This window comes from Delphinapterus leucas, chromosome 2, assembly GCF_059928025.1.
Source record: "Delphinapterus leucas isolate spDelLeu-1000000601 "Yukka" chromosome 2, BTC_Dleu_Yukka2, whole genome shotgun sequence".
Taxonomy (NCBI): domain Eukaryota; kingdom Metazoa; phylum Chordata; class Mammalia; order Artiodactyla; family Monodontidae; genus Delphinapterus; species Delphinapterus leucas.
In genome coordinates, this window is record NC_143130.1 from 60054556 (window position 1) to 60079679 (window position 25124).

General features: G+C 45.4%; 1 protein-coding gene across 1 annotated transcript in view; it reads right to left on the minus strand.

Moving 5' to 3' along the window:
* Positions 1-2902: 2902 nt before the first annotated feature.
* Positions 2903-25124, minus strand: part of CHRNA7 (cholinergic receptor nicotinic alpha 7 subunit) — a 125435-nt gene continuing 103213 nt past the window's right edge. Inside the window, exons 5-10 of the mRNA XM_022580175.2 lie at positions 22937-23016; positions 18602-18769; positions 17447-17641; positions 15764-15850; positions 12143-12252; positions 2903-6589 (exon numbers count right to left, since the gene is read on the minus strand). Of these exons, the coding sequence (XP_022435883.2) occupies positions 6071-6589; positions 12143-12252; positions 15764-15850; positions 17447-17641; positions 18602-18769; positions 22937-23016 (1159 nt within the window). The 3' untranslated portion in view covers positions 2903-6070. The remainder of the gene's footprint in view (positions 6590-12142; positions 12253-15763; positions 15851-17446; positions 17642-18601; positions 18770-22936; positions 23017-25124) is intronic.

A 25124-nucleotide genomic window follows, 5' to 3' on the forward strand; every position in this document is an offset into this window, starting at 1 on the left:
ATCTGCATGCGGATGTTTATAGCAGACGTTTATGATAAGCTCTGATATTAAAAAGTCAAACCCACATGTAAACATAGTAAATAATAATTAGAAAAGGAGCAAGGACCCGTATCATGAAGTAAATGATACAGATAATGAACTGTCACTCAGTGCTAAAAAAAAAAAAAAGAGCTATCAAGCCATGAAAAGACACTGGGGAACCTTAAATGCATATTACTAAGTGAAAGAAGTCAATCTGAAAAGGCCATATACTGTGTGATTCCAACTATATGACTTTCTAGACAAGGCAAAACTATGGAGACAGTGACAAGATCAATCATTGCCAGGGGCTGGGAGTGGGGAATGAATAGATGGGAGCACAGATGATTTTTAGGGCAGTGAAACTAGTCTGTATGATACTATAACGCTGGGTACACATCTTTATACATTTGTCCAAACTCACGGAATGCACATCAAGAGTGAACCCTTGTGTAAACTATGGACTTTGGTTTATAACTATGTGTAGGTTCATCACTTGTAACAAATGTCCATCATGAGGGAGGTTAGGCATGCGGGGGGCAGGGAGTACCTGGGAAATCTCCATACCTTCCTCAATTTTGCTCTGGATCTATAACTACTCTAAAAAATAAAGCCTTAAAAATAAAAAATACAAAAATAAGAGTAGAGGAGGACTGAAATATTAAAAATCAAGGCAGAAATTTAAGAATTACAAAATACAACAGCAGAATTTGTTGATGGGCAGTATTTGTCAGAAGGTAGAATTACAGAAGTCTAACACAGCAGAGGAGAGATTGGCAATAAGGCTCTAGCAAGAACAAAATTAGGAAAGAATGTAAATTTTTAAATGAGACATTGGAGAGACACACTAGAAAGGGCAAAGAACAGGGCAGAATGCTAGAATGTTTTGCATTCCTGTGATTCCCCAAGTGGGGTGTACTGCGGACTCAGCAAGATTTGACCACAAGAGCTCAGAAAGCCTGAAACTGCAGACAGTCCCCATCACATGATAAGCTCTGATATTAAAAAGACAAACCCACATGCAAATGAAGTAAGTGATAATTTGAAAAGGAGCCAGGAGCAGTAAGGTCAGGTCTAAGAAGGATTGGGCCGGAAAGGGAGGTTTGGGCCGGAAAGAACAAAGTAACCAGGGAACAGAAATTATTACGTGAGAAAGGATTGCTTCCGGGAGTCCAGAGCCTCAAGACAGCTTCTGGTTAAAGCTTCGGTGGGTCTGTTCTCCAACTAACTGTGGTCACAGGGGTGACATGATCAGCCTCGTCGGACACATCCCCACTGCCTGGCCTGGTTTGACCCTCTGGCTCTCACTGCCAAGGGAAGCTGCAGTCCTGGTGCCGGAGCCCTGCTGTGGCTCCCTCTGTACTGCTTGCCTGCTATCCCAGGAAGGGTTGCATCAGCCCAGGGGCAACAGGGTCTGCAGCCAGGTCCCCGAACTGATGAATAACTCTAAGGTTTCAGTGTCTGAAAATATAGAAAAATAAAATCCTTGGTGAGTCAAATCAATAAAGACAAATGGAGAAATGCACACAATTAGAAATGAAAAATGGAGACATAATTATGAATATAGAGGAAATTTTAAAATCCTAAGTTCCCATATTGCAAAACTACATAAATATACTGAAAATTGGATTAAAATTAATTTTCTTAAAAAATATGTAACTAAAATTGACTCCAGAAGTGCCCTAGGACCTAACGTGCCCAGTGGGAGAAATTCAGAAGCACCCCAGTGTATTCCCAGACAGCCCCCAGCCCTGGTGAGACATTTGACACTTACGTAGAAGATGATTCTAAAACCAAGTAAATGGTTGCAGAATATAGAGCGTTCTTTGGTTTCTTTTGGTTTTGCACACAAAGCAAGCTGCAGAATGATTCATCTCGTATATGAAATTGATAGCAAAAATCGTAAGTAGACATCATCCCAGGAACATAATAGTAGTTTGGTCTGAAGCAATCTATTAATATACAACATACTACTAGAGCAAAGCAGAAACCCTTCTGATTATCTCCATGGATACTGAGAAGGCTGTGACAAAAAACTAACATCTACATTTCCCCAGAAAGCCTTAATAGTTTGAGAATACACAGATACTTTTTATTATGACAAGGAAAATACATGTCTTCATACAAGTTAAACAGTGAGACATTAAACCATCCCATTGATGTCAGGAACAAGACAGGTATGCCACCTGAGTCACTATTATTTAACACTGTTCTCAAATGCAGTTGGCTAAGAGAAAGAAATAAGGGAAATTAGTGGAAAGGGGGAGGCAAAAGAAAATCTTAGAAGCAGTAAGCAATCATAGTTAGGGTGTTTGATTATAACACTGATATGCAAAATCGACTACTTTCCTATATATTCAGTGAGAATACAGAATGTAAAAACTCATTGCATTAAAAATGGTAGCCAAATGACATCTAGAAATAGACAATAACAAATTCACAGGACCTATCTGAAACCATAAAACTCTACGAGTGATATAAAATTAGATTTGAGTACAAGCCTGGATTGCAGTATTCTTCGATAGGAGGACAATCTAGAAATTCATTGTGATCCCAATTCTTTAAAAAGTTGCGTGTGTGTTTATGAGAAAGAAAGAGTTACAGAAAAAAAGAGAGAGAGGAAGAGAGGGAGAGAGTGTAGAGAAGAGCCTTGATTGAAATGTTTACATTAATATGAATATTTTATATTAATTGGAATGAAGCCTCAGAAATTCAAGGAATTCATAGGGAGACAAATCAATAAAACAGAAGTAGACCCAAACACTTGGAGGAATTTAGTTTACAAATAAGGTGTCATTTTGAACAAATGGGGAAAAAGCAATTACATACCAGAATGCACTGTCATGTATTTTGCTGGCACAACTGACCAACCATTTCGAGGGAATAAAAACACATCTTTACCTCCATTTCCTGCAATAAATGAATTCCTGGGAATCAGAAGATGTAAAGATAAACAGATGAAACCATAAGAATTTAGAAGAAAATATGAGTAAATTTATTTATAATCTCAGAATGAGAAAGGTCTTTTAGAACTGGAAACAAATTCTGGCATCTAACAAGGAAAATATGGGTAAGTTGACAACATAAAACTTTAAACTTTATATATATATACATATATATATGACCATTAATAAGCAAATCAATAGAGAACGTCAAAAGACAAAAATATTTCAAGACATAAGACAGAAAGGTTTCAAAATACACAGCCAAATTAATTAAGAAAAAGCCAAAATTGTGTAAAGGACATAAATTTACCAAAAAATTACCAGGAAACATTTGAAAAGATGTTCAACTTCACTCCTAATATAGTGAACTAAATCAGAATGATACTGTAATATCATTTTTCACCAGACTGGAAAAAAATTTGTTCGAGAAAACTGAGAAATCGACCTTTTCATTATACTCTTAAGTGTAGCCACGGGTCAATTTTTGAAGAATAATCTGGCAATATTGACAAAAGTGCTAAATGCACATAACCTTAAATCCAGCAACTCCATTTTCAAGTTGGAATTGATTATCAAGATACAGTCACAAAAGTATGCCATGATATAAGTACAAGGATGCTAATTTTAGATCTGTGTATAAAAATAAAGGCAGGAAATACTCTATAGGTTCACTAATAAAAGACTAATCAAAGAAATTATAGTGCACGGGGACAATGGAACACTAAGCAGCTATTAAGAATGAGGTAGATCTTTATATGTTGTTATGGAAAGATCTCTTAACACCAAGTGAAAAAAGCAAAGTGCAGGGCGCTAGAAACAGACAAAAAAGGAAGGTGTCTCTCCACATCCTCTTCCTCCCTGCTCAGCCTCTCTCCCTTCCTTTTTTTCTGGAAATGCCCATCCCTCCCCAGAAGCTCACTGATGGTCCCCTGTGAGGAGAGAAGGCAGGGGCTGGGGTGGGTGGGGGCTTATTTTCAGCCTTTCACACTTGTCTTCCTATGTGTGCATCTTTTCCTTATTACTACTTTTTAAATCGCAGAGTAGTTATTTGGGCGGTCAAAATACAAACCCCTTTTGTTTGCCTTTTACATTTTTCTGTATAAGATACAAAACCAAAAAGGTTTTTTATTAAAGGAAAATGTAGTAGGGATCAACTTCGAATAGCAATAAGAAATGAAGCACTCTCTTTATATACCAAAACACTTCTGGTTGTTTCTAAAGACACTTTAATAGACAAAAAAAAAAAAAAATGATTGTGCATTTTTTGTCCGCTCCACATAGAATGAGTGTACTCTGAGGATGACCCTGCTCCAAATGGTATGTTGCTGGAATGCCCTTATTTATCAGCCTTCTTGCTGTAAACCAGGGGCCTTTTCTGAAGGTGCTCACACACACGTGTTCTCACACACATACACACACACCATACACAAGCCTCCGTCTTCTTCAGTGCACACAGATCCACCCAGAAATGAGCGAAATAAATGGCTGAAGAAGTGCATGCCATTTCTTTTGCTCTGAAAATCAAATCTTCCCTCATGATGTATCCATTTCAGGGGTTAGAAGCAAATTAAAGATCCCCAGGAGCTCAGACACCTTCTGCAGTTTTGAGCTCTGAGAGTTACTAGATGAAACAACAGAACAGGAGAGATTGTCTTATGTCTTCCTCTGATCACATTAAACAGTAAGGATGGGAGAAGCAAAGGGATGATTGTCAGCTAGACAATCTAAGTGGAGAACTGCATCACCACCTGGATTTAAAATAAAAGTTTCCCAAGCTTTCAAAGCACACACCTCCGGTGAATCCACCCATTCAGCCAGCTCTCTGGGCTGAAGCTGTGTGTGTGAACTGTGGGAAAGCAGATCCCCCCCCAAACCAGAAACTGGAATTACTGGGTGTGCAGCCACTGTTAGTCTGTAAGCCCCTCCTGCTAACCACCACTGGCCGGCCATTCAGGAAAGCCATCAGCCATGCCACCCCCTCCCCAGTTCCTGCCACAGAGGGAGCCAGAAGAGGCCCAAACCCCTGCCCCTTGGCCCTGACACATGGAGAAAAGGCATAGAATACTTTGGTGACTTCATGTTGTGCATTTGTATGGGTCCACAAATTTGTAAGGCTAGTCAACTCCAATACACGTGAAGTGTCTAATGCATTATTTTTAAAAAAAACACATATGGTTTAATTTAGCTTCAGCTATTACTTACATTAAAAAAAACAAACACATAGATGGTTTAAATCAGCTTCAGCTATTATTACATTGGGTGGTAATTCTAATAGAATTCTACTTGTCCTTTGGGCTTTGTCGACTAGAACAGCCCGACTCAACCTGCCAGTGTCTGGGAGCAGCACAGAAAGCTTGGGAGTGCCTGGGATCTACAGAAATCCCCTTAACTTGACTGGGTCTGGTCCTGGTTCAGAATGAACACACACCTGTGTCCCTCCTGGTTCCCCTCACAGGGTAGGCTGGCAAAAAAGAGTAATTTACAAGATGAACTATTACTGTCTCTTTTTAAAAATGTAGACACAGCATAAAACTGTTTCTCTCTACCAACTGTCTTTGGTAGAGAAAATTAAAGTCTGAATTGAAGAAAAACCAAGCAGTTGGGTTTTAAGTTTTAGTTTAGTTTTGTTTCATCAGTCAATTATCTGATGGATTTACTGAGTGTAATTTATTATGACGATTAGCTTCAATCTAGATTTGTACACAGGCAAAGCAGATATGAATTTTCATGTAAGCCCTCACAGCAAGTGACATGCAGGCATGCAGACCAGCTACCCAGGCCTCACCTGGCAGTCAGTCCTGAGCTACCCGAACCTCTTTGAAGGGCACACCAGGCAGTGGAGAATGGGCAAAACGACCTCTCCAGGGTCCTGCTGACTATAAGGATGCTCGGAGGATATCGAGTGGCCCATCAAAGAGGGTTAAACAGAAACGTGCTGAGATCCTATTACTGAAAGTAACAAGTAAACTGAAACCGACATGACAGCGATAGGGTATATCTGCGTCCTCGGGTTTAACGGTGCTGTGGAATCAGCACCCCAAAGTTCTCCCTAAGCCAACGTCATCGCCCATCTCTGCGTTTCCTACATGCTGGGAGCCAGGACGGAGTCAAGCGAAGTCTTTGGACACAGCCTCGACGAAGTTGGGCGCCGACATCAGGATGCCGATGGTGCAGAGGATGGTGAAGACCGAGAAGGCCATGAGGCACAGGCGGTCCACCACACAGGCCGCGAACTTCCACTCGCTGCACACGGCCTCACTCTCGTCCTGGCAGCGAAAGCGGTGGGCGATGTAGCGTACCTCCTCCAGAATCTTGGCCAGGTCCGGGTCCCCCTCCGAGGGCTGGCCGCAGTGCAGCAGGTGCTCGTCGTGCGTGGGCGAGCAGGCCACGCGGCCGCACACGACCCCCGAGTCAGGGGTGGGCGTGCAGTGCACGCTGTCCAGGCCACGGAAGCCGATGTACAGCAGGTTGCCGTTGGTAGCCGGCGGCCCCGCCACGGCGCTCATCTCCACGCTGGCCAGGCTGCAGCGGCGCTGCTTGTGCTGGCAGGCCGGCCGCACCTTGTCCTCCCCCGGTCTCTTCATGCGCAGGAACCAGGCACACCAGTTCAGGAGGATGACTCTCGTCTGCAGAGACAGCACACCGTTAGGGTGGCCGGGAAGGGTGCACGGCTGGTCCATCCAAGGGGATGCTGTGATACCAGCTAGACTTCGTGGGGGCGGACCCTAGGGGTGACAGGTCCCCAGGCCTTCCCAGGCGAGTTTACACAGGCAAGCAGTGCCAACGCGGTACAATGGTTGAATCGAATGTGAGGCAATGACAAAGCAATACAGAAAATCACCCTGGGAAGGAACTATGCGCACACTGCCATCTCAAGGAGGACAGCCTGTGTGGGAGGAGAGGGCTGTCTTCTAAAGAGAGCCCTGAGCTGGGGAACAGAGCAAGTCACCCTCTCCGGTCCTTCCTCATCTGGAACTAGGGACCACCAACTCTAACCCCCTGTGAGGTACGCCAGTGTGCGGTGACAAACTCACAAGGGCACCCCTGGAGATGTTAAAGTTTCAAGGGCAACCCTGTGGCATGTGTCAGACACTGTGTGCACCCCTAGCCTGAAACAGTTCAGACTGTCACATTAGATCACTGTATTCCTTGCATGATGTCCTATCCTTGCAAAGTAGATTTTGGAACTTGTCCTGATAAAAGGCAAGTGCCAAGAAAGTCATCGTGGAACAGACAAGGAGGGTAGCATGCTCCCAAGGTGAGAGAAGTTTGCTGTGCCAATGGGTGCTAAGCTGTCGGGGTATAAGTACTTAGTAAGTTGTTTTGACCTGTTTAAATAATAGAACCGTTAGGTATTCCTCTTGTCCTAGGTGCTCTGTGGGGAGAAAAAAAAAAACAAAACCCTGAGACATGAAAGGTGCTGTGAACCATGGGAGTTTAGGAACCTCTAACCTAACTCATTAGGCTGCAGTGAAGACTGAAGGAGATGATATGAGACAAAATGCTGTGAAAAGTCTGAAGCTGGGGTTGGCAGACTTTCTTTAAAGGGCCAGAGAGTAAATATTTTAGCTTTGCTGATATAGTGCAAAATCAGCCATACATGCAAAAGAGCAAAGAGGCTTTTTTTCCTAATAAAATTTTATTTGCAAAAGCAGTTGGCAGGTTGGATTTGGCCACCAGGGCCATAGTTTGTCGACCTCTGGCCTAAAGTGTTTTATAAACATACATTACCTGCATGCATAGAAGATGCTGGAGAGATTTGTTTCTCCCTTCTAATAGAAAGAAAAGAGCCTTGTGAAACCTCAATCCAGCTTTTAAAAAATCCTTGCAAGCCTATTTAGACAAGTGCAAGAAAAGTGAGCCCTTTCCCTGAAATGATCCAGATACTGATTTGAATTTTGGTTTATGATTGTAGGCAAATTCCATCAGCAGTGTAGCAGGTATGCTTCCCATCTGTAAGTGCAGGCAGCAAGTTGTGAAATTCGTGTCTGCCACCCTTCTTTTGGTAACCATTTTTATGACACTTATCAAAGATAACTGCAGTTATCTGGTCTGGAGACAGCAATGAAAAGAACAAGAAGGCGTAAGAGCAGTTTTGCAGCAGCTGTAAAGATCACCCTCTGTCCATCATAGGCGGCAATTTTTATCCTGCCCATACCCTATGGACATACTTCCAGAGCCTGGAAGAGCCAGCCTGCAGACTCTGTTTTCCAGGATCAGTAAGGAGCAGAAACACACAGCCCCACGTGGACACGAGGCTCAAGACAAGCCATCTCACCTGGGCATCTCAGGGTTCAGTGAAGTGAGTATAATTCCCCCATTTTACAGGTAAAGACGCTGAGGCTCAGGGGGAGGTGGTGGGGAGTTTGGGGTGAGCAGATGCAAACCATTGTATATAGAATGGTTAAACAACAAGGTCCTACTGTATAGCACAGGGAACTGTATTGAATATCCTGTAATAAACCAAAATGGAAAAGAATCTGAAAAAGAATATATATGTATATGTATAACTGAATCACTTTGCTGTACACTAGAAACTAACACAACATTGTAAATCAACTATACTCGAATAAAATAAATTTAAAAAAAAAAGAATCTGAGGCTCAAAGAGGCAAATAAATTGGGTCAAGATCACACTGTGAGTTTGAGTCACCTAATGTGTTCAGACTTCTGCAGCCTAATCTATAAAAGGGTCTGCTAGGTTCTCTGCAAGCCCCCTGTGACTTTAGCCAATCCCCCACTCAGAAGGCACCAGAAAGTTGGGGCCAGAGCTCAAGGGAGCACGTGGGGCAGTGAGTGTGCCCAAATCCAGAGGCAGCCTGGAAGGGAGAGCTGAGCCTCAGATCTAGGGCTGTGCCTGCCAAGTGGGGGTCTGCACATCCCCTGGGGCATAGCTCAAGCTAAATCTATTTTGAATTTCATGGCCTAAATCATTAGCTTTCAAGGCTAAAGCATCTCAGAAGATGAGATTATCCTCTTGGCACTTCTCAGACTGTGCTTGTGACCTCTGCTGTTAGGTTATGGTTTGGTTTCTGGCTGTGTGAATGTCACATAATGTCACCGCACCGGCAGGGTCTTCTTCATGGCAACAGATCACAATGAAAGCCCCTCGGAGGCTGTTTATGTTTCATATGCACTTGGAAAGAAAAAAAAAAAATGCAGTGTGTTATATAAAGTGAAAGAGAAATACAAGTTTCATATCTGCTTTGCACCATTGGCTTTAACATGCTCTTGCGCTGAAAGGTGAATAATCAGCATATGCTCTTAATTCAGATTTTTCTGGAACAGTAAAGTGCTACCAGGTCATTAAAAATGGTTTTGTATCTTACTGCCTTAATCCCCTTGTCTTTACATCAGTCAAAACAGAAGAAATAAGAATATGTGTTTATATTTTGGCATCTGCATAAACACTGGTAGGAAAAAGAAATTAATTGAAATGGTTATCAATTGGTGGTGGAAGTAGGGGGAGGGGCAGGAATGGGAGCAGGAGTTCCTTATGTATAATTCTTTTTTTTTTTTTTGCGGTACGTGGGCCTCTCACTCTTGTGGCCTCTCCTGTTGCGGAGCACAGGCTCCGGACACGCAGGCTCAGCAGTCATGGCTCACGGGCCCAGCCGCTCCACGGCATGTGGGATCTTCCCGGACTGGGGCACAAACCCGTGTCCACTGCATCGGCGGGCAGACTCTCAACCACTGCGCCACCAGGGAAGCCCATGTATAATTCTTTGAGTTTGACTTCTGAAACATGTAAATGTTATTTCAAACAAATGGGTGGATAGACAAGAAAGTGTATCAGAGTTATAAAGAAGTCAGATGAGAATGTAGGTGAATGTGTGCAAACGTGTCTCAGCTTCTTTTTTTGAGGGGGGAGGGACTTCTCAAAACAAGCTCACAGACTGTGGTGATGTGACCCATGTGGGAGGTGGCACCATTTTGGGGAGCCCATTGCTGATGCCACGAGAGAATTATTATTTTTTTTTTTTTACATCTTTATTGGAGTATAATTGCTTTACAATGGTGTGTTAGTTTCTGCTTTATAACAAAGTGAATCAGTTATACATATACATATGTTCCCATATCTCTTCCCTCTTGCATCTCCCTCCCTCCCACCCTCCCTATCCCACCCCTCCAGGCGGTCACAAAGCACCGAGCTGATCTCCCTGTGCTATGCGGCTGCTTCCCACTAGCTATCTACCTTCCATTTGGTAGTGTATGTATGTCCATGCCTCTCTCTCGCTTTGTCACAGCTTACCCTTCCCCCTCCCCATATCCTCAAGTCCATTCTCTAGTAGGTCTGTGTCTTTATTCCTGTCTTACCCCTAGGTTCTTCATGACATTTTTTTTTCTTAAATTCCATATATACAGAGTGAAGTAAGTCAGAAAGAGAAAGACCAATACTGTATGCTAACACGAGAGAATTATTAAGTGTAAGGATTTGCTGTGGAAAAGAACTCAAGGGCAGTCACTCTGTAAAGCCAATTTCTTAAAAAAAAAAAAGTGGTCTTGCCTAAGTTAATTTTTGGGTAACTGTAAATTATTGCACAATGGATATTTTTAGAAGGGCCAGGAACTCCCTGCTCCTGGAGATTAAGGGAATGCATCTTACATCTTGCAGGTACATTTAGTGCACTGGTGAGTCCTAAATTGACTCTGAACTTGGAGGCAAGATTTATGGGTCTGCAAAGACAGGCTTGTTTTGGCATGAGAGGGCTTCTTTAGCTCCCAACTGTCCCTAAGCCATGCTCTCTCGATGGGAAGACTGGAGGGTTTGTGGGGCCCAAGTAAGAAGTGGGGTGAGGGGTGGGGGGGCAGCTCTGCCCTGCCGGGGGTTTGGTCACACCAAGCGAGGCGGGGAAAGTCCAGGCCCTGCTTGTCCCCCGAGCAAGGTTTCCCAAGAGCCCGGCGAGGGTGGTGTAGAGCTTTGGACATTGGACTCCAATGGAGCACGGCCCATGGCTGGGGAAGCATCAGCACACGTCACAACACATCAGTGCTGGGAAGCACTGGGACCATGTGGCCTGACCTGGGCTCAGATGACAAACATTTATTTACCATCCATTTCCTTTTTATTTTTTAATATTTATTTATTTATTTAGCTGCGCCAGGTCCTAGTTGCGGCACTCAGGATATTCTTTGCCGTGTGCGGGATTTTGAGTTGTGGCATGCGAACTCTTAGTTGCGGCATGTGGGATCTAGTTCCCTGACCAGGGATCAAACCCGGGCCCCTGCATTGGGAGCACAGAGTCTTATCCGTTGGACCACCAGGGAAGTCCCATCCATCCATTTCCTTTTATCCCGTCATTCTGCCTTATACATGAGTTAACTTGAATTTGATGCTAACTAACATAGCCTGTTTGTGGCCTATCAAACAGACATCTGCTTTAATTATTAGAGAAAAGGGCACATTGACCAGAAGTAAAGAATGTCTATAATAAAAATAAAGATTAAATGCCTCTCTTCCTGGAACACCAATGCTGGTCCTCCAATGATAAGACTCCCTTCTCAGGCGCCAAGGCCATGCTGACTTGCCGTGTACGTGCTAATCTGTGTTTCTGTTTTGTTTTGTTTTGTTTACCTTGAAGAAATGTAACCCCGACTCATTTCATGTTCTTTGTTCTGACAGGATATAAAACTGTGCTGAAAACCCTGCTACTCCAGAGCAGCTTCTCAGATTAATGTGGGAAGCCAGCTTCCAGGCTAGTCCTCAGTTTGACTCACATAAAACTCTTTTCTATTCTTCTTATTGATAGTTTATTGATTATTTTCATTGACAACTGATTGTATATATTTGTACCCTGTTCACTCTATTTCTTACTCTTTTCCCTCCCCATTCTGTTTTGAAGATCCAGCCAGCAGCTGTGTGCTCATCTTGTGTGTTGCTTCTAACAGTGTCCGTGCAAAAAGGAGGTTTAGAAACACTGTCCAGTGAAAGGTGCAGAGTGTTCGACCTGAGCCCTGCTCTGGGATATCAGATTGGAAGGACAGCCCCATGGGACCCTAAGAGCATTCACCATACTGCCCTGGAAGCAGAGACATGCAGACAGGTAAGAAATTGCAGCTTTTTGTTTAGGAATGCTAGCTGTCTGTGGGATTTTTAAAATAGGTAAGTCATCCTCGGAGCCTCCCCTGGGGAGGGGCCCTGACCCCCCCTCTGGTGGAGGAGCTGGGGAGGAACTCACCCACTTGGGCATCTTGCCACCGTCGGGGTCGTGGTGGTGGTACTGTAGCACGATCACTGTGACGACCACGGAGAGGCCCACGATGATCATGGTGCTAGCGAAGTACTGGGCTGCAGAGAGAGCAGATGCAGGGGAGACCTGGGGCCTAGGTCACAGCGTGTCACCATGGCACAGTGCAGGGGACCCAGACTGTGTCTTGACCACCAGGGGCTGGGGAGCAATGCCCAAGAGCAGAGCAGGACCTCCTCCAGGCCTGTAGCCCACCACGCACATTCCTGGCGGGCAGATGCCAATCCAGAGCACACAGACCTCCTCCTCCCACCCTGCTGAGCGGCCTCACCAGCTGACTGCACTGCTGGGAACCCTGCCTGCCTCACCCTTCAGTGAAAGCTAACTGCACCTCACAGGATGGTGATAAGGTTGTCCGATGAGAAAGCACCATTGTCAGAACTGAAACCACCTGGCACAGAGGGTGTGATCACCACTGTGATGACTGCAGGCCACGGACAGGCTTCGGGGATCTAGCAAGGGCAGACCCGGGTGCCACTGGCTGACTTATCAGACCTGAAAAATGACTCTACTAATGATAGAGTCTGCCCCCATCTACTTACTGAGAGCCACAGGGGTGGGGAGTGCCAGCTGTGCAGCCGGAAGAAGAGGTCAGCTGCAGTGTCTTTTCAGGCTGAGAACATCAGCTTCAGCTCTGATGGGCAAGGATGCATTTCTCCACCTTGGACCAGGTGAGAAGCAGCATGGAGTTTCCCCCCCGGTCCACTGGCGGCCGTCTGTGAGCCTGGACAGACCACTCAGCCTCTCTGGGCCTCAGCTTCTTCACCAGTATAACAGGGATGGAAATGCCTTCTCTGCAGGGTTTGCACAAGGATTAGCAATTTTATGGGCCAAGGGTATAGGAGAAAGCTGGCATGGGTGGGCATTCCTTAATTTCCAACTCTGATTAGTAAACCTTCAGTGTGGGGGAGGCATAAATTAGGAGGTTGGGATTAACATACACACGACTATATATAAAATAGATAACTAACAAGGGCCTACTGTATTATACAGGGAACAATACTCAATATTTTGTAATAATTGTAGGTTATTTGTAAAAACCTATAAGGGAAAAGAATCAGGCTGTACACCTGAAACCAACACAACACTGTAAATCAATAAAATAAATAAATAAAATAAAAAGGGATTAGAAGCAAAGATGGATTCAAGTATAAAAAGAGTATTAAAAACTAACAAAACAAAATATATATACACACAATGCTTCTCTAAGCAACAGAATAAATTATCCTAACATAAATGCAAACAAACAAACAAAGCCTCAGTGTGGCCAACCACCAAGGGGCTGGGCCCTTAAAGAAAGCATCCTGGTACGAGGCTAAGTGTGCAGCCACACACTTGGTTAAAAACACCTCCTGCCCTCCAGGCAGGCAGGAACTCATTGCTCTCCTAGGGAGACCAAGAGGAACCTACAAGGAGCTACCAGACTTATCATCAGCCTCAGGGACCTCTGGGGAGGGAAGGGAGGGGGGACCAAACTGTGACTGTTATGGGCTGCATACTCTGTCCCCCTAAAATTTATATGTTGAAGCTGTAAACCCCAAGTACCTTAGAATGTGACTGTGTTTGAAGAGAGGGCATTTAAAGAGGGAATTAAGTTAAAATGAGATTGTTAGCGTGGCACCTGGTCCAATCTGACTGGTGTCCTTATTATAAGAAGGGGAAATTTGGACACACAAGGAGGCACAGGGATGTGAAGATACAAAGGAAAGACCATGTGGGGACACAGCAGAGGGTGCCCATCTGCAAGAGAAAGAAAGAGACCTCAGGAGAAACCAACCCTGCCGGTTGGAGGTTCCAGCCTCCAAAACTGTGAGCACATAAATTTTTCCTGTGTAAGGCACCCAGTCTGTGGAATTTTATTGTGGTAGCCTTAGCAGACTAATACAATGACCTATGGAGGGATCCAGGCTGACTGGATCCCACAGCTGAAATCTCAACAACAGAGGTCAAAGGCCAACAGCATCCCATCCTTCTAGATGTGGGCTATGCACCAACCAAGCCTGTGGGTTCATCAGACACAACAGGGTCTGCCGACTGCCCCTTTAAGGGTGGCTTCTGCTGCAGGTCTCTACTGAAAGCATTGTGCTAGAAGGTAGAAAGGATGGGGTCAGAATGTCAGGTTGGAAGAAGGTTCCTTGCTTCCAGGACGGTACGGAGAGAAATATGACACCCTCAGAGGCTTTTGATACCAACAGTCTGTCTGGTCAAAATATTACACATCCAGAAACCTCCAATAAGAAGGGCCTTGGCTTCTTAATTCGTGAAGCCTGGCGATATCGTGTAAGGCACCCCACTCCTACTTACCCCTGGTTAACCACACAGGATTGCCACCCGTATACTGCTTTCCTGTTTCTGACCTCCACCGCCAAATGGGAGTGGGGACTCTCATTAAAACTAATATCTATTGGCAGAATGTTTGCTTCCTGTCCTCATAACTGGCTTGGAGGTCTGGTTCCCTGACCAGGAACAGAACCCTGGCTGCAGTGGCCAGGGTACTGGGTCCTAACCTCTGGGCCACTGAGCACCCCTCGGCACACTCCTGCTAATTCCAGTCCAGTCCAGGGAGGTTCACAGCAACAGGTGATGCTGCCTCCTGTCTCTGTCATCCTTCCTTGGGCAGAAGGTCATCCTTACACCTGCCTTTGTGTGTGGTTTGTGCATCCCCTGCTGGACCAGTCCCTGCTTCACCTACACCCTACTCACATGACTGACTTTCCCCCCTAATTTCAGAGCCTAAAGAGTAAATACCTACATCCTTGTCCCACTGCCCCGAAGCTAGTGATTGTTTAATCTTTAGTTCAGAATGGCTCCCCTTTGATAGTTGTTTAACAAAGGGAAGACCTCCGCCCCTTGAAGGTACTTAGCCCAAGGGGCTAAGAGGGCTGTGCCCCTCTGCTGGTTTCCCAGGTAACCGATGGGCCAATCTGACTTCAATTCCCCTAGATAACTGGTGGGATGTCACTCCAGGACCCTTTTGCTTCAGATGTGTAAGATCTCCCATCTACCAAACAACTGATGTCCTGTCTCTGGACTCTTTCTTCAGTCTTGAGTCTGGGCAAGTATAGGGCTTGCAGGCCTGCGAGTTGCAGCCCAACATGTGGCCAAAACATATTTGTCCTGTTCACCTTCCCTCACAATCGTTAATTTTCTACAGAGACATCACGTTATCTCAAGAAACAACGGATGAGAGTTAACGTGTAACAAATAATTTGTGGAAAAACAGTTACTCAAGCTAAAATAATGCATCTTTAATGGTAAAAATCTCTGGCTCCATAACAAGTGTGAGGGGGGCATTATGGGAGAAAAGGGGGCATTTCTGCATCTCAAGGCCAAACCACAAAGCCAGACTCCCCCTCCCCTTCTATGTGCCACGTAAGCAGAGGCCATGGGTCAACTCTGAGTAGTTACAGCAAGTCATCTCCTCACAGCAGAAAAGGGGGGCCATGCAGCCCTCCAGTCTCCTGCGGGACACGTTTCTGCTCCCTGCCTGTGCTGCAAAATCCCAGGCACTCTCTAAGCCCATGTCTTTAGAGGAGCTGGATGCTTGCTTACCTATCAAGGGCACTGAGTCAGAGGTAGCAGGCATGATCTCAGCCACCAGCAGCATGAAGACGGTAAGAGAGAGTAAAACTGTGATCCCTGGAACAGAGGCATACAGTGGTCCCTGAGACAGAACAGATGGTAAGGCCTGAATTCCATCCAGCCCAAGAGTCAAAGGAGGTGTGGAGGGAGGGATGGTGGTGGCCATGACATTCCTGAAACCAAATGCACAGTTTTCTATATTGATGGGAATGGGCATCTTTCTGGGGACAGTCTGTGCCATCTACTGGAGTTCCAGAGGAGTCCCTGGGAAAACAAACTTAGGAGCCAGAACTTTAGAAGAACAACTCAAAATAAATCATTGACCTCAGCACATGTATCTCTCATTTTCTTTATTACATTAGTATCGAGAGGTAGTTTCATGTAGCAGGAAAAAGAAAACATACAGTTTGAAGACCTGGGTTTTGTTCTTGACTTTTCTACGTACTAGCTGTGTGACGTTGGATAGGTCATTTAATGTGCCTGAGGCTCTTGTATGAATGAAAAATATCACCTGCCATATCAGTAAACAAAGGATGTTGCAGCCATCAAGTCATCACATTACAGCCTCCCCAGTGGGGCACCCTGAGGGGACTCGGGATGAGAAAACACAGGATACTGGCCCCAGAGAGCTGAGGTGCATATCAAAGGAGTGATTTCAGTAAGCCCAGACTCTTGCATCTTCCCATACACAGAAAAGCACTAAATTCATTAACTTGAGGTGTTTGGTTTTCTTTTTTTTTTTTGCGGTACATGGGCGTCTCACTGTTGTGGCCTCTCCCATCGCGGAGCACAGGCTCCAGACGTGCAGGCTCAGCGGCCGTGGCCCACTGGCCCAGCCGCTCCACGGCACATGGGATCCTCCCAGAACAGGGCACGAACCCGCGTCCCCTGTATCGGCAGGCGGACTCTCAATCACTGCGCCACCAGGGAAGCCCTTTGGTTTTCTTTAATCAACAGTAATCTTTTGATGTTTTGACTACCTGGTCTTTGTGGCAGAAACTCCCATATACCCTGGCTCCTCCCTTCCCTCTTCGGAGCCGTCCCTAGAACTATCTGAGATGCTATGTCTCAGGCTTGAAGTCCTCAGAAAGTCCACCAAATAAAACATAATTCTTAACTTTTCGGTTGAACATTTTTTTTCAGTTGACACTCACAGTCAGAAGTTCTAGGTTTGAGAATGATTTCTATGCGTACCAAATAGGATCTTTAGTAACTCTGAGATGCTGAGGAGCTCATTTCACCAATCTAAATCATAGTTTTCTTATCTTCCTATTGGAGGATAATCAGGAATTACACTGTGTGTGGCCATATATAGATGCAAGCTGATACTATATTAAACTAAACTGTGTCCTGTCCACAATAAATTCCAGCTGGTTGCCACCAAGGGGTGGGGTGGGGTGGCAGAAGGGGAGAAGGTACAGGCCCCTCAGGGAAGAATTGGTTCTTCCCTGGGCATCCCCATCCTCTCTTCAGGATCAGAGGAGCCTGTGGAATCTCAAGAGGGCCTGGCCATCCTGCACAGTGGGCTGTGGTGTCAGGGAGCCACCCTGGGCTGGGATGCATGGAGTGGGCCCTGGACATCTCTGCACCTAGAGCCCAGACTGCCACCCTCAAGGCAGGGCCCTCCCATCCCAGCTCAGACCCGGTACTCACCCAGGGAGATTTTCTCCCCAGAGTCTGCAGGGAGCAAGAACACGAGGAGGGCCAGGGCAGAGATGAGCACACAGGGGATGAGAAGGTTGAGGCCATAGTAGAGGGTCCTGCGGCGGATGGTGACAGTGAAGGTCACATCCGGGTACGGCTCTTTGCAGCACTCATAGAACTTCTCACTCCGCTTGCCAGGGATCCCTTCAGTTCCAGGGGAAGAAAGGAACCACCGTTGAATAAAAGGATGCAGTTTATTTTAAGGGGTTATAACACACACACAGAGCCGTGGAATTTGTTAAGTGCAAAACACTGGCTAATTGTTGTCTGAATAAATGCTTTAGGTTTATTATTTAAGGGTATCTTAGTGATATTTGAACAAATTGGCAGGTTTTTTATGTATTCAAATTACATGTGCTCTAGACTGAATGTGTCCCCTGCAAGGTTCATATGTTGAAATCCTAACCTCCACAGTGATGGTTATTTGGAGGTGAGGCCTTTGGGAGGTGATTAGGTCATGAGGGGGAGCCCTTGGGAATGGAATTAGTGCCCTTATAAAAGGGACCCCAGAGAGCTCCCCTATTCCTGCTGCCATGTGAGGACACAGCCTGAAGACAGCTGTCTGTGAACCAGGAAGCAGGTCCTCACCAGACGTTGAGTCTGCCAGCACCTTGATCTTAGACTCCCAGCCTCCAAACTATGACAAATAACTTTCTGTTGTTTATAAGCTACCCAGTCTATGGCATTCTGTTATAGCAGCCTGAACGGACTAAGACGCCATGATTATAAATAATACATTGTAAACTCGACACCATTATAAATGTAATTATTGTTTTCTATTTAAAATCATCAAATATAGGTTCCCATCAACTGCAATTTGCTGTTCCACCTGATTTTCGGGATGAAGCAGATTTGAATAACGTAGAGATGCCCATACTAGCACTGACCTTACCATAACTGCAAGTTCCTTATGGAAAGCACTGAATTTTCTCATTGTTTTTTGTTTCTCATCCTAGAGCTCTCAGTAAATCATGGAGAATGCTGCAGGGTTCAATAACTGCTCATGCTGAAAAGCAGCGTGGAAAATCCCAAACTTTTTAAGCCAGCACAGTAATAAAGCAGCTTCCTTCTATGTTGCCAGTATCACGTCTTTGCTGGGCTTACCCACAAGGTCCCATTCTCCATTTGGGATATAGCCGCTGATGTCTGCCTCCTGCATCTGCAGATCCAAGGACCACCCTCCATAAGACCAGGACCCAAACTTCAGTTTGCACTGCTGCACGTCAAAGGGGAACCATCGCACATCAATGTAGCAGGAGCTCTTGAAGATGCCTACGTGGGCAATGAGACAAATCAAGACGAAAGCAGGCTGAGACCTGCTTTAAACACACAGCAGTCTCACACTGTTGGTGGGAATGTAAATTGGTGCAGCCACTATGGAAACAGTACGGGGGCTCCTCAAAAAATTACAAAAAGAACTAAAAATGATCCAGCGATCCCACTCCTGAGTATACATGGAAAGGAAACAAAATCAGTATCTCACAAAGATATTTGTACCCCACTGCAGCATTACTCACAATAGCCAAGACATGGAAACAACCTAAGTTTCTGTTGATGGATAAACAGATAAAATATTATATATATATATGTGTGTGTGTGTGTGTATATATATATATATATATACATAAAATCAAATTTATGTGGATTATATGGAATATTATTCAGCCTTTAAAAAGATGAAAATCCTGCCATTTGCAACAACATGGATGAAACTGGAGGGCTTTATGCTAAGTGAAATAAGCCACACACAGAAAGACAGATCCTGTATAATATCACTTACATGAAGAATTTTTTTAAAAAAAGTTTAACTCATAGAAACAGAGTGGAATGGCGGTTGCCAAGGGCTGGAGGGTGGGGGAAATGGGAGAGAGGTTGATCAAAAAGGGAACAAACTTTCAGTTATAAGGTGGATTCATTTTGAGGATCTAATGTACAGCATCGTGACTATAGTTAATAATATTTTATACTTGAAATTTACTATGTGAGGTGATGGGTGTGTTAATTAACCTGATTGTGGAAATAAATGATTTCACAATATATATGCATATGCATGTGTGTGTGTGTGTGTGTGTGTATATATATACACATGCATATGCATATATATCACGTATATACATACATATATTGTACATATATATGTGTATGTGTATATATATATTACAATTTCATTTGTCAACTACACCTCAATAATGCTGGAAAAAATACTAAAAATAAAAATAAATGCACAGCAATCCCTTGGTCTCCATCCCATACACTATTCGTAACACACAAAGCCTACTCTTCATGGAGTGAAAAGCTTGCTATCCTGATCAAGCATCGGCCGGTTAAACGACGCATCATTTCTGATGCTCTGCATGTCTCATGATCAATGCTGTGCACACATCCCCTGGACCATTTGAGATCCCTTCAGGAGGAGGCAGTGTGAGTACCGGGGCCTCTCACCTGGGTGTGACCAGAGAGGCTTCAGCCCATCCTGCCCGTCCAAACTAGACCTGTCCAGGACAAGCTGAGTCTTTCTGGAAAAATCTCTAGAAAAGAGTTCAGTTGAAGCTTTACTGTCTTTTACATTTCAAAGGCTACACCTACATTTTCTGTTCTGAGCAAAGAATTCAACATTCTGTAAACTTGCTCTTGCCATGCATGTGCATCTCCAAATTCTAAACAGTAAGAGAGATGTAAAGAATGTAAAAAAAATCCTATAGAAGCTGATAAAAATGATGAAGAGCTTAGAAACAGAATCTGAAAGGTCTGTGTGCGTCTGTGTGACTGTGTTTGGTGAGGAGCAGGAAAAACATTTTCTTTAGGTTAAAAATTGAGAACATACTTGGTTATCTAGAAATATATATGGAAGATAATTTTAACTAGCCTGAATTCTAGATTATAAACAGAACAAAACCTAATAGGTTTTAGTTGAAGAGGTAGTGTTTGGACAAAAGCTAGAGTTTCCACTGAAAAGAGGACAAGTTGGGAGTAAATTTGCCAACAGGTCACTGAGATAATTCCACACCGGCCATTTATGCCCATGTGCTCCTTGCTGCCCAGAGAAAGACCAGAAGGCAGTGATGGCACAAATAGCTAAGGGTCCCAGTGCTCACAGGGACAAGGCAGACGCTCTGTAAATTTCTGCTTCCAAATTAAACAAAAATGAATGGAGGGACTCAACTTGCTAACAGGGACCCCCCACCCACCCACAGTCAAACTGGGAAAGGATAATAAACTTCCTGTCTCCTCAAGTCCCTTTAAACAGGATTTGCAGCATTACATCCAATGTCCACAGGAATCTGGAAGTCATTACAGACACTGCCCTCCCATTAATGGGCTGAACCCCCCAAAACTCTCACTGCTGGTAGAAAATGAAACTGTAACTGTATTATTCCATTTCTATCAAATGACCAGAAAAAGAGACTCTCTAGAGGCAGAAAGGAGGTCAGTGGTTGCCTCGGGCCGGCAGTGAGGGTGGGGACTAACTGCAAACAGGCAAAAGGGATCTTTGGGGGGTGATGGAAAATGTTCTAGAACTAGATTGCAGTCGTGGTCGTAAAACTCTGTGAATTTACTAAAAATCATTGAATTGTGCACTTAAGATGGGTCAATTGTATAATACGTAACTTACACTTCAATAATGCTGTTAAAAAATAAAAATATGACATGGGAAAGAAGTCATTTCCTAATAACCAAGTCTATTTCAAAGCTTGCATCTGAAGCACTTTTTGCCTGTTTAGTTGCTGGAGCAGAGCAGCTTCCCAGTTCAGGTCTACACGACCCCAGGCGCAGTCTTGCTGCCCTGAACCAGACAATCCCACACTCTCTAGACCAGAGTAGGGGAGACTCCCACAATCAAAGCTCAATGTGCCCTCCTGACAGACTCCGGGGGCCATGCAGGCTGGGATGTAGGAACTGGCCCCAAAGGGGCTGCTGCACAGAGGGCTCGGGGGTCAGGAGGACTGCTCCCGTGGCTGAAAATAGCCTCAGCCTTCAAAACAACCCGCAGCCCAGTATTCTTCTACGCTGATGACTGCTGGAGGTCATTTTCCAAAATAGTTCTCATGATAGAAGCTGCAGCTTCTAGGCCTGGTGTAAAAGAGTGTACCAGTGATGGAAGACCCATCCCCGAGGTCTTTGTTAGGAGGAAGGCTTGCGTGGCCTGGGGGAGGAGAGGAGGGGCTGAGGAAGAAGCAAGGAAGCACAAGGTTTAAGACAGAAAACCTGAAAGTCTGGAGTCCTTCCATCTCCTCAGACAATAATGGATGGTATCTGCCTGTGACAGGTTCAATCCCTGACGTGTTCGTTTACCTACATGTGTGCCAAGCCGCTGGTTGATGAGGGTGGTTCTAAGGGGAATAAACACAGATCCTGCCCTTGGGACTGTCATCCTCTGCTAATGAGAAAGAGAATGTAAACAACCACCCAGGAGGCAAAGCCAGCTTTGCTGTGAGCTGTGAGATGGATCCAAGGGCACAAGATGGGGCTGACTGCTGGAGGGTGTGTGTGTGTGTGTGTGAGCATAGTGTGTGGTATGTTTTTTGTGTGATGTATCTATATATGTGGTGTGTATGTATGGCGTTAGTGGGTGACATGTGCACGTGTGTGTGTGTGCACGTGTGTGTGTGTGTGTGTGTGTGTGTGTGTGTGGTGTAGGTGTTGGTGGTGAGGGGGGAGGTGGCTGCAGGCTGCCTGGGAACAGAAAGTTAAACAAACAGTTGCAGTGGGGGAAATAACCCTGGAAAATAACATGTGAAAAATGATCTAGAAGATTTAAAGAAATCTGTTAATATCTTGAGGGCACGAAGCCTGGGTTTCCCATGGCATGGATCACTCACAAGCAGCCCAAGGCCCTGTGAACTGACAAGAATGATGGGAGGAGATTCAACCCCAGCAGTTACCCATCAGCTGCCTGAGAAGGAGAGACGCTCTTTCGGGAAGAAATCGCTGATGAGTCCCTTGGAAACCACCTGTTCTCACCTCTAACAAGCAGGTGGGCTTTAATGCACGCACGCAAGAAGCCAGCCCAGCAAGGTCACCATCTCACCCTGACACTGGAGGGCAGCACATACCCAGGTACCCAGTGCAGTGGGAAGGAAAACGCAGGCTGTGAGGAGGAAATGACCTGGAGGTTGGTTGCAGGCTATAAGGAGAACAGAAATGACCTGACAACGGAGACTTGTTTTAGTTGTGGATGAACTTTAAAGAACACAGGACAATAAGGACAGAGGACATGTGTTGGCAAAGACAGCTTAAGCCATGATCCCAAGAGGAAGACAGCATTGCCACGCTCAGGGAATACATGCAAGCACAGAGGAGAAGTCAGGAGGGCTGGGCGTGCGTGGAGGCTAAGGATGCTCAGAGCTCAGAGCCAGCCGCTGCCCCTGCGGGCACCGTCGAGCACCCCAACCTCCTTCATGCTGTCTAACTGCAGGGGACAAAGGGAGCGGCACTTACCTGGAGGGAGGTACTGGCAGTACCCAGAAGAATTCACTAACACGTTGGTGTGGAACGTGGCGTCAAACCGCTCATCAGCACTGGAAACAGGAGAAGGATCCGTGAGCCAGCCCGGCTGGGCAGTGGGTTCCCCATGCCCTTAGGGCAGTTGTTCCTACAGTCCGAGCAGCTCTGAGAGGGGCTGCTGCTTGCAGTTGGGACAGCCAGCGGCGGTCTGAGAGCCCCACCTGTGGCTGACCTGGAAGGTCTTCCCAGAGCACAGGGGGAAGAGACCAGTGCCCACCTCCATTTCATAGGGATGCCTATTTTTTCCATATGCATATAAAACAAAGCTCTTAGCAAAAATGAAACCTGAAGACAACTTAGGAGGACATTGGCAGATGAGACATTTCAATCCATCTCCAGGAGATAAAGAGTGGGGGGAAGCACAGTGCCCCTCTATCAGCCCTTAAGGGTGGGATTTGGACCCACTGTGTTCAAGGCCCTAGTTCCAGCCCCTTGAATGGGTCCAAAGCTCGGGTGGTGCTTGAGAAATCCATCTTGAGTGACTGAGGCTGCAGGTGCATGGGGGAGTTGGGCAGCCCCAAGGAGTACGGGGCTCCAGGATTAGTGATGACAGGAAGGAGCACAGGTGGAGACAGAAGAATTAGGTTCAAGTGTAGAAGAACGCACTCCAGCCCCACCCCCTGCCCATGGTCAGAACCTCCTACAGCCAGGAGTTACCAACCTGGTTAAAGGGGGCACACAAAACGGAAAGGAAAAACAATTAAGACCAACAGCCCTTATTATCCAGGTCTTTCATTTTCTGTGTTCTGACACTTTGACATCTGGGGCCTTGCTGATCCTGGAGGGACTACTCCCACCCCCACCCCTGCCCCAGGTCAGCCAATTCCTAGAGATAGCAAACAACTCGCTCAAATGGAAAGCAACCAATCCAGAGCCCACACCCCCACCATCTCTTTTATGGCGCTCTCACCCTCCTGGCCACCATCCACCTGCCCTAATCACCCCAGGACCAGGTACCAGACAAACAGGGACAGGCCATATGTACCCAAGCCTGCTGAAGGCATTCCCGGTCCTAGCCCTGCTTACCCTGCCTCACCAGTTCTATTCCATGGAAACCACAATAAAGGCTTTTGACCACATTTTCCCCTCACGCCCTCTGCCTCCTGACTGTCCCTAGTGCTTCCCTGTGTGGCCCTGTATAGCGAGCATGCTCCTGTTTCCAGGGAACTGTAAGATAAACTTCCTTCCTTCCTGACAGTCATTTCTGTGTCTGCATTTTACCATGCCTGATTAAAACATATCCTTAAAATGTCAGATGTAGTGAATGGACTTGAGGACACGGGGAGTGGGAAGGGTAAGCTGGGATGAAGTGAGAAGGTGGCATGGACATATATACACTACCAAATGTAAAATAGCTAGCTAGTGGGAAGTGGCCACATAGCACAGGGAGATCAGCTCAGTGCTTTGTGACCACCTAGAGGGCTGGGATAGGGAGGGTGGGAGGGAGGGAGATGCAAGAGGGAAGAGATATGGGAACATATGTATATGTATAACTGATTCACTTTGTTATAAAGCAGAAACTAACACAACCCTGTAAAGCAATTATACTCCAATAAAGATGTTAAAAAAAAAAATGTCGCCCTACAGGTGAATAAAAAAGTAAACAGCCTCAAGAAAACGTAGGCAGCCAGTCAAGGTGTCAGCACCTCGACTTAAGTTTCCCTCATTTTAGCAACTGGAGAACCTCTGCTAAGGGCTGCCCACGTCTACAGAACTTCTGCAGCCTTTTCTGTTCCCAAAATCCTCTAAAGGGGAAACTCACCGTCATGAGATATCTGAGGACAGCCTTCACTGTGAGAGACAAGGACAGAAACAAGAAAGATCCAAGAAGAAACAGTCAATGAAAGGAATGAAAAATTACCTCTTAAAAAAGTAATATCATCACAAAAATTCAAGAGGATGTTGCATTTAGAAAAACAAATGGCAATATGGAAGTTAAAACATGATCTATGAAATACACCTTTATAAATTGGTGGGAGGTTTGGCTGATAAGAATCACTGAGATGAAATGTAAGACCGAAAGGATGAGGGCCTCAGAGTAAAGGCCAAGGAAGCAGAAGAGACATGGGGGCGGGGGTGGGTAGTGGGAGGGAGAGAAATCACACAGAGAAATTGTAGAGCT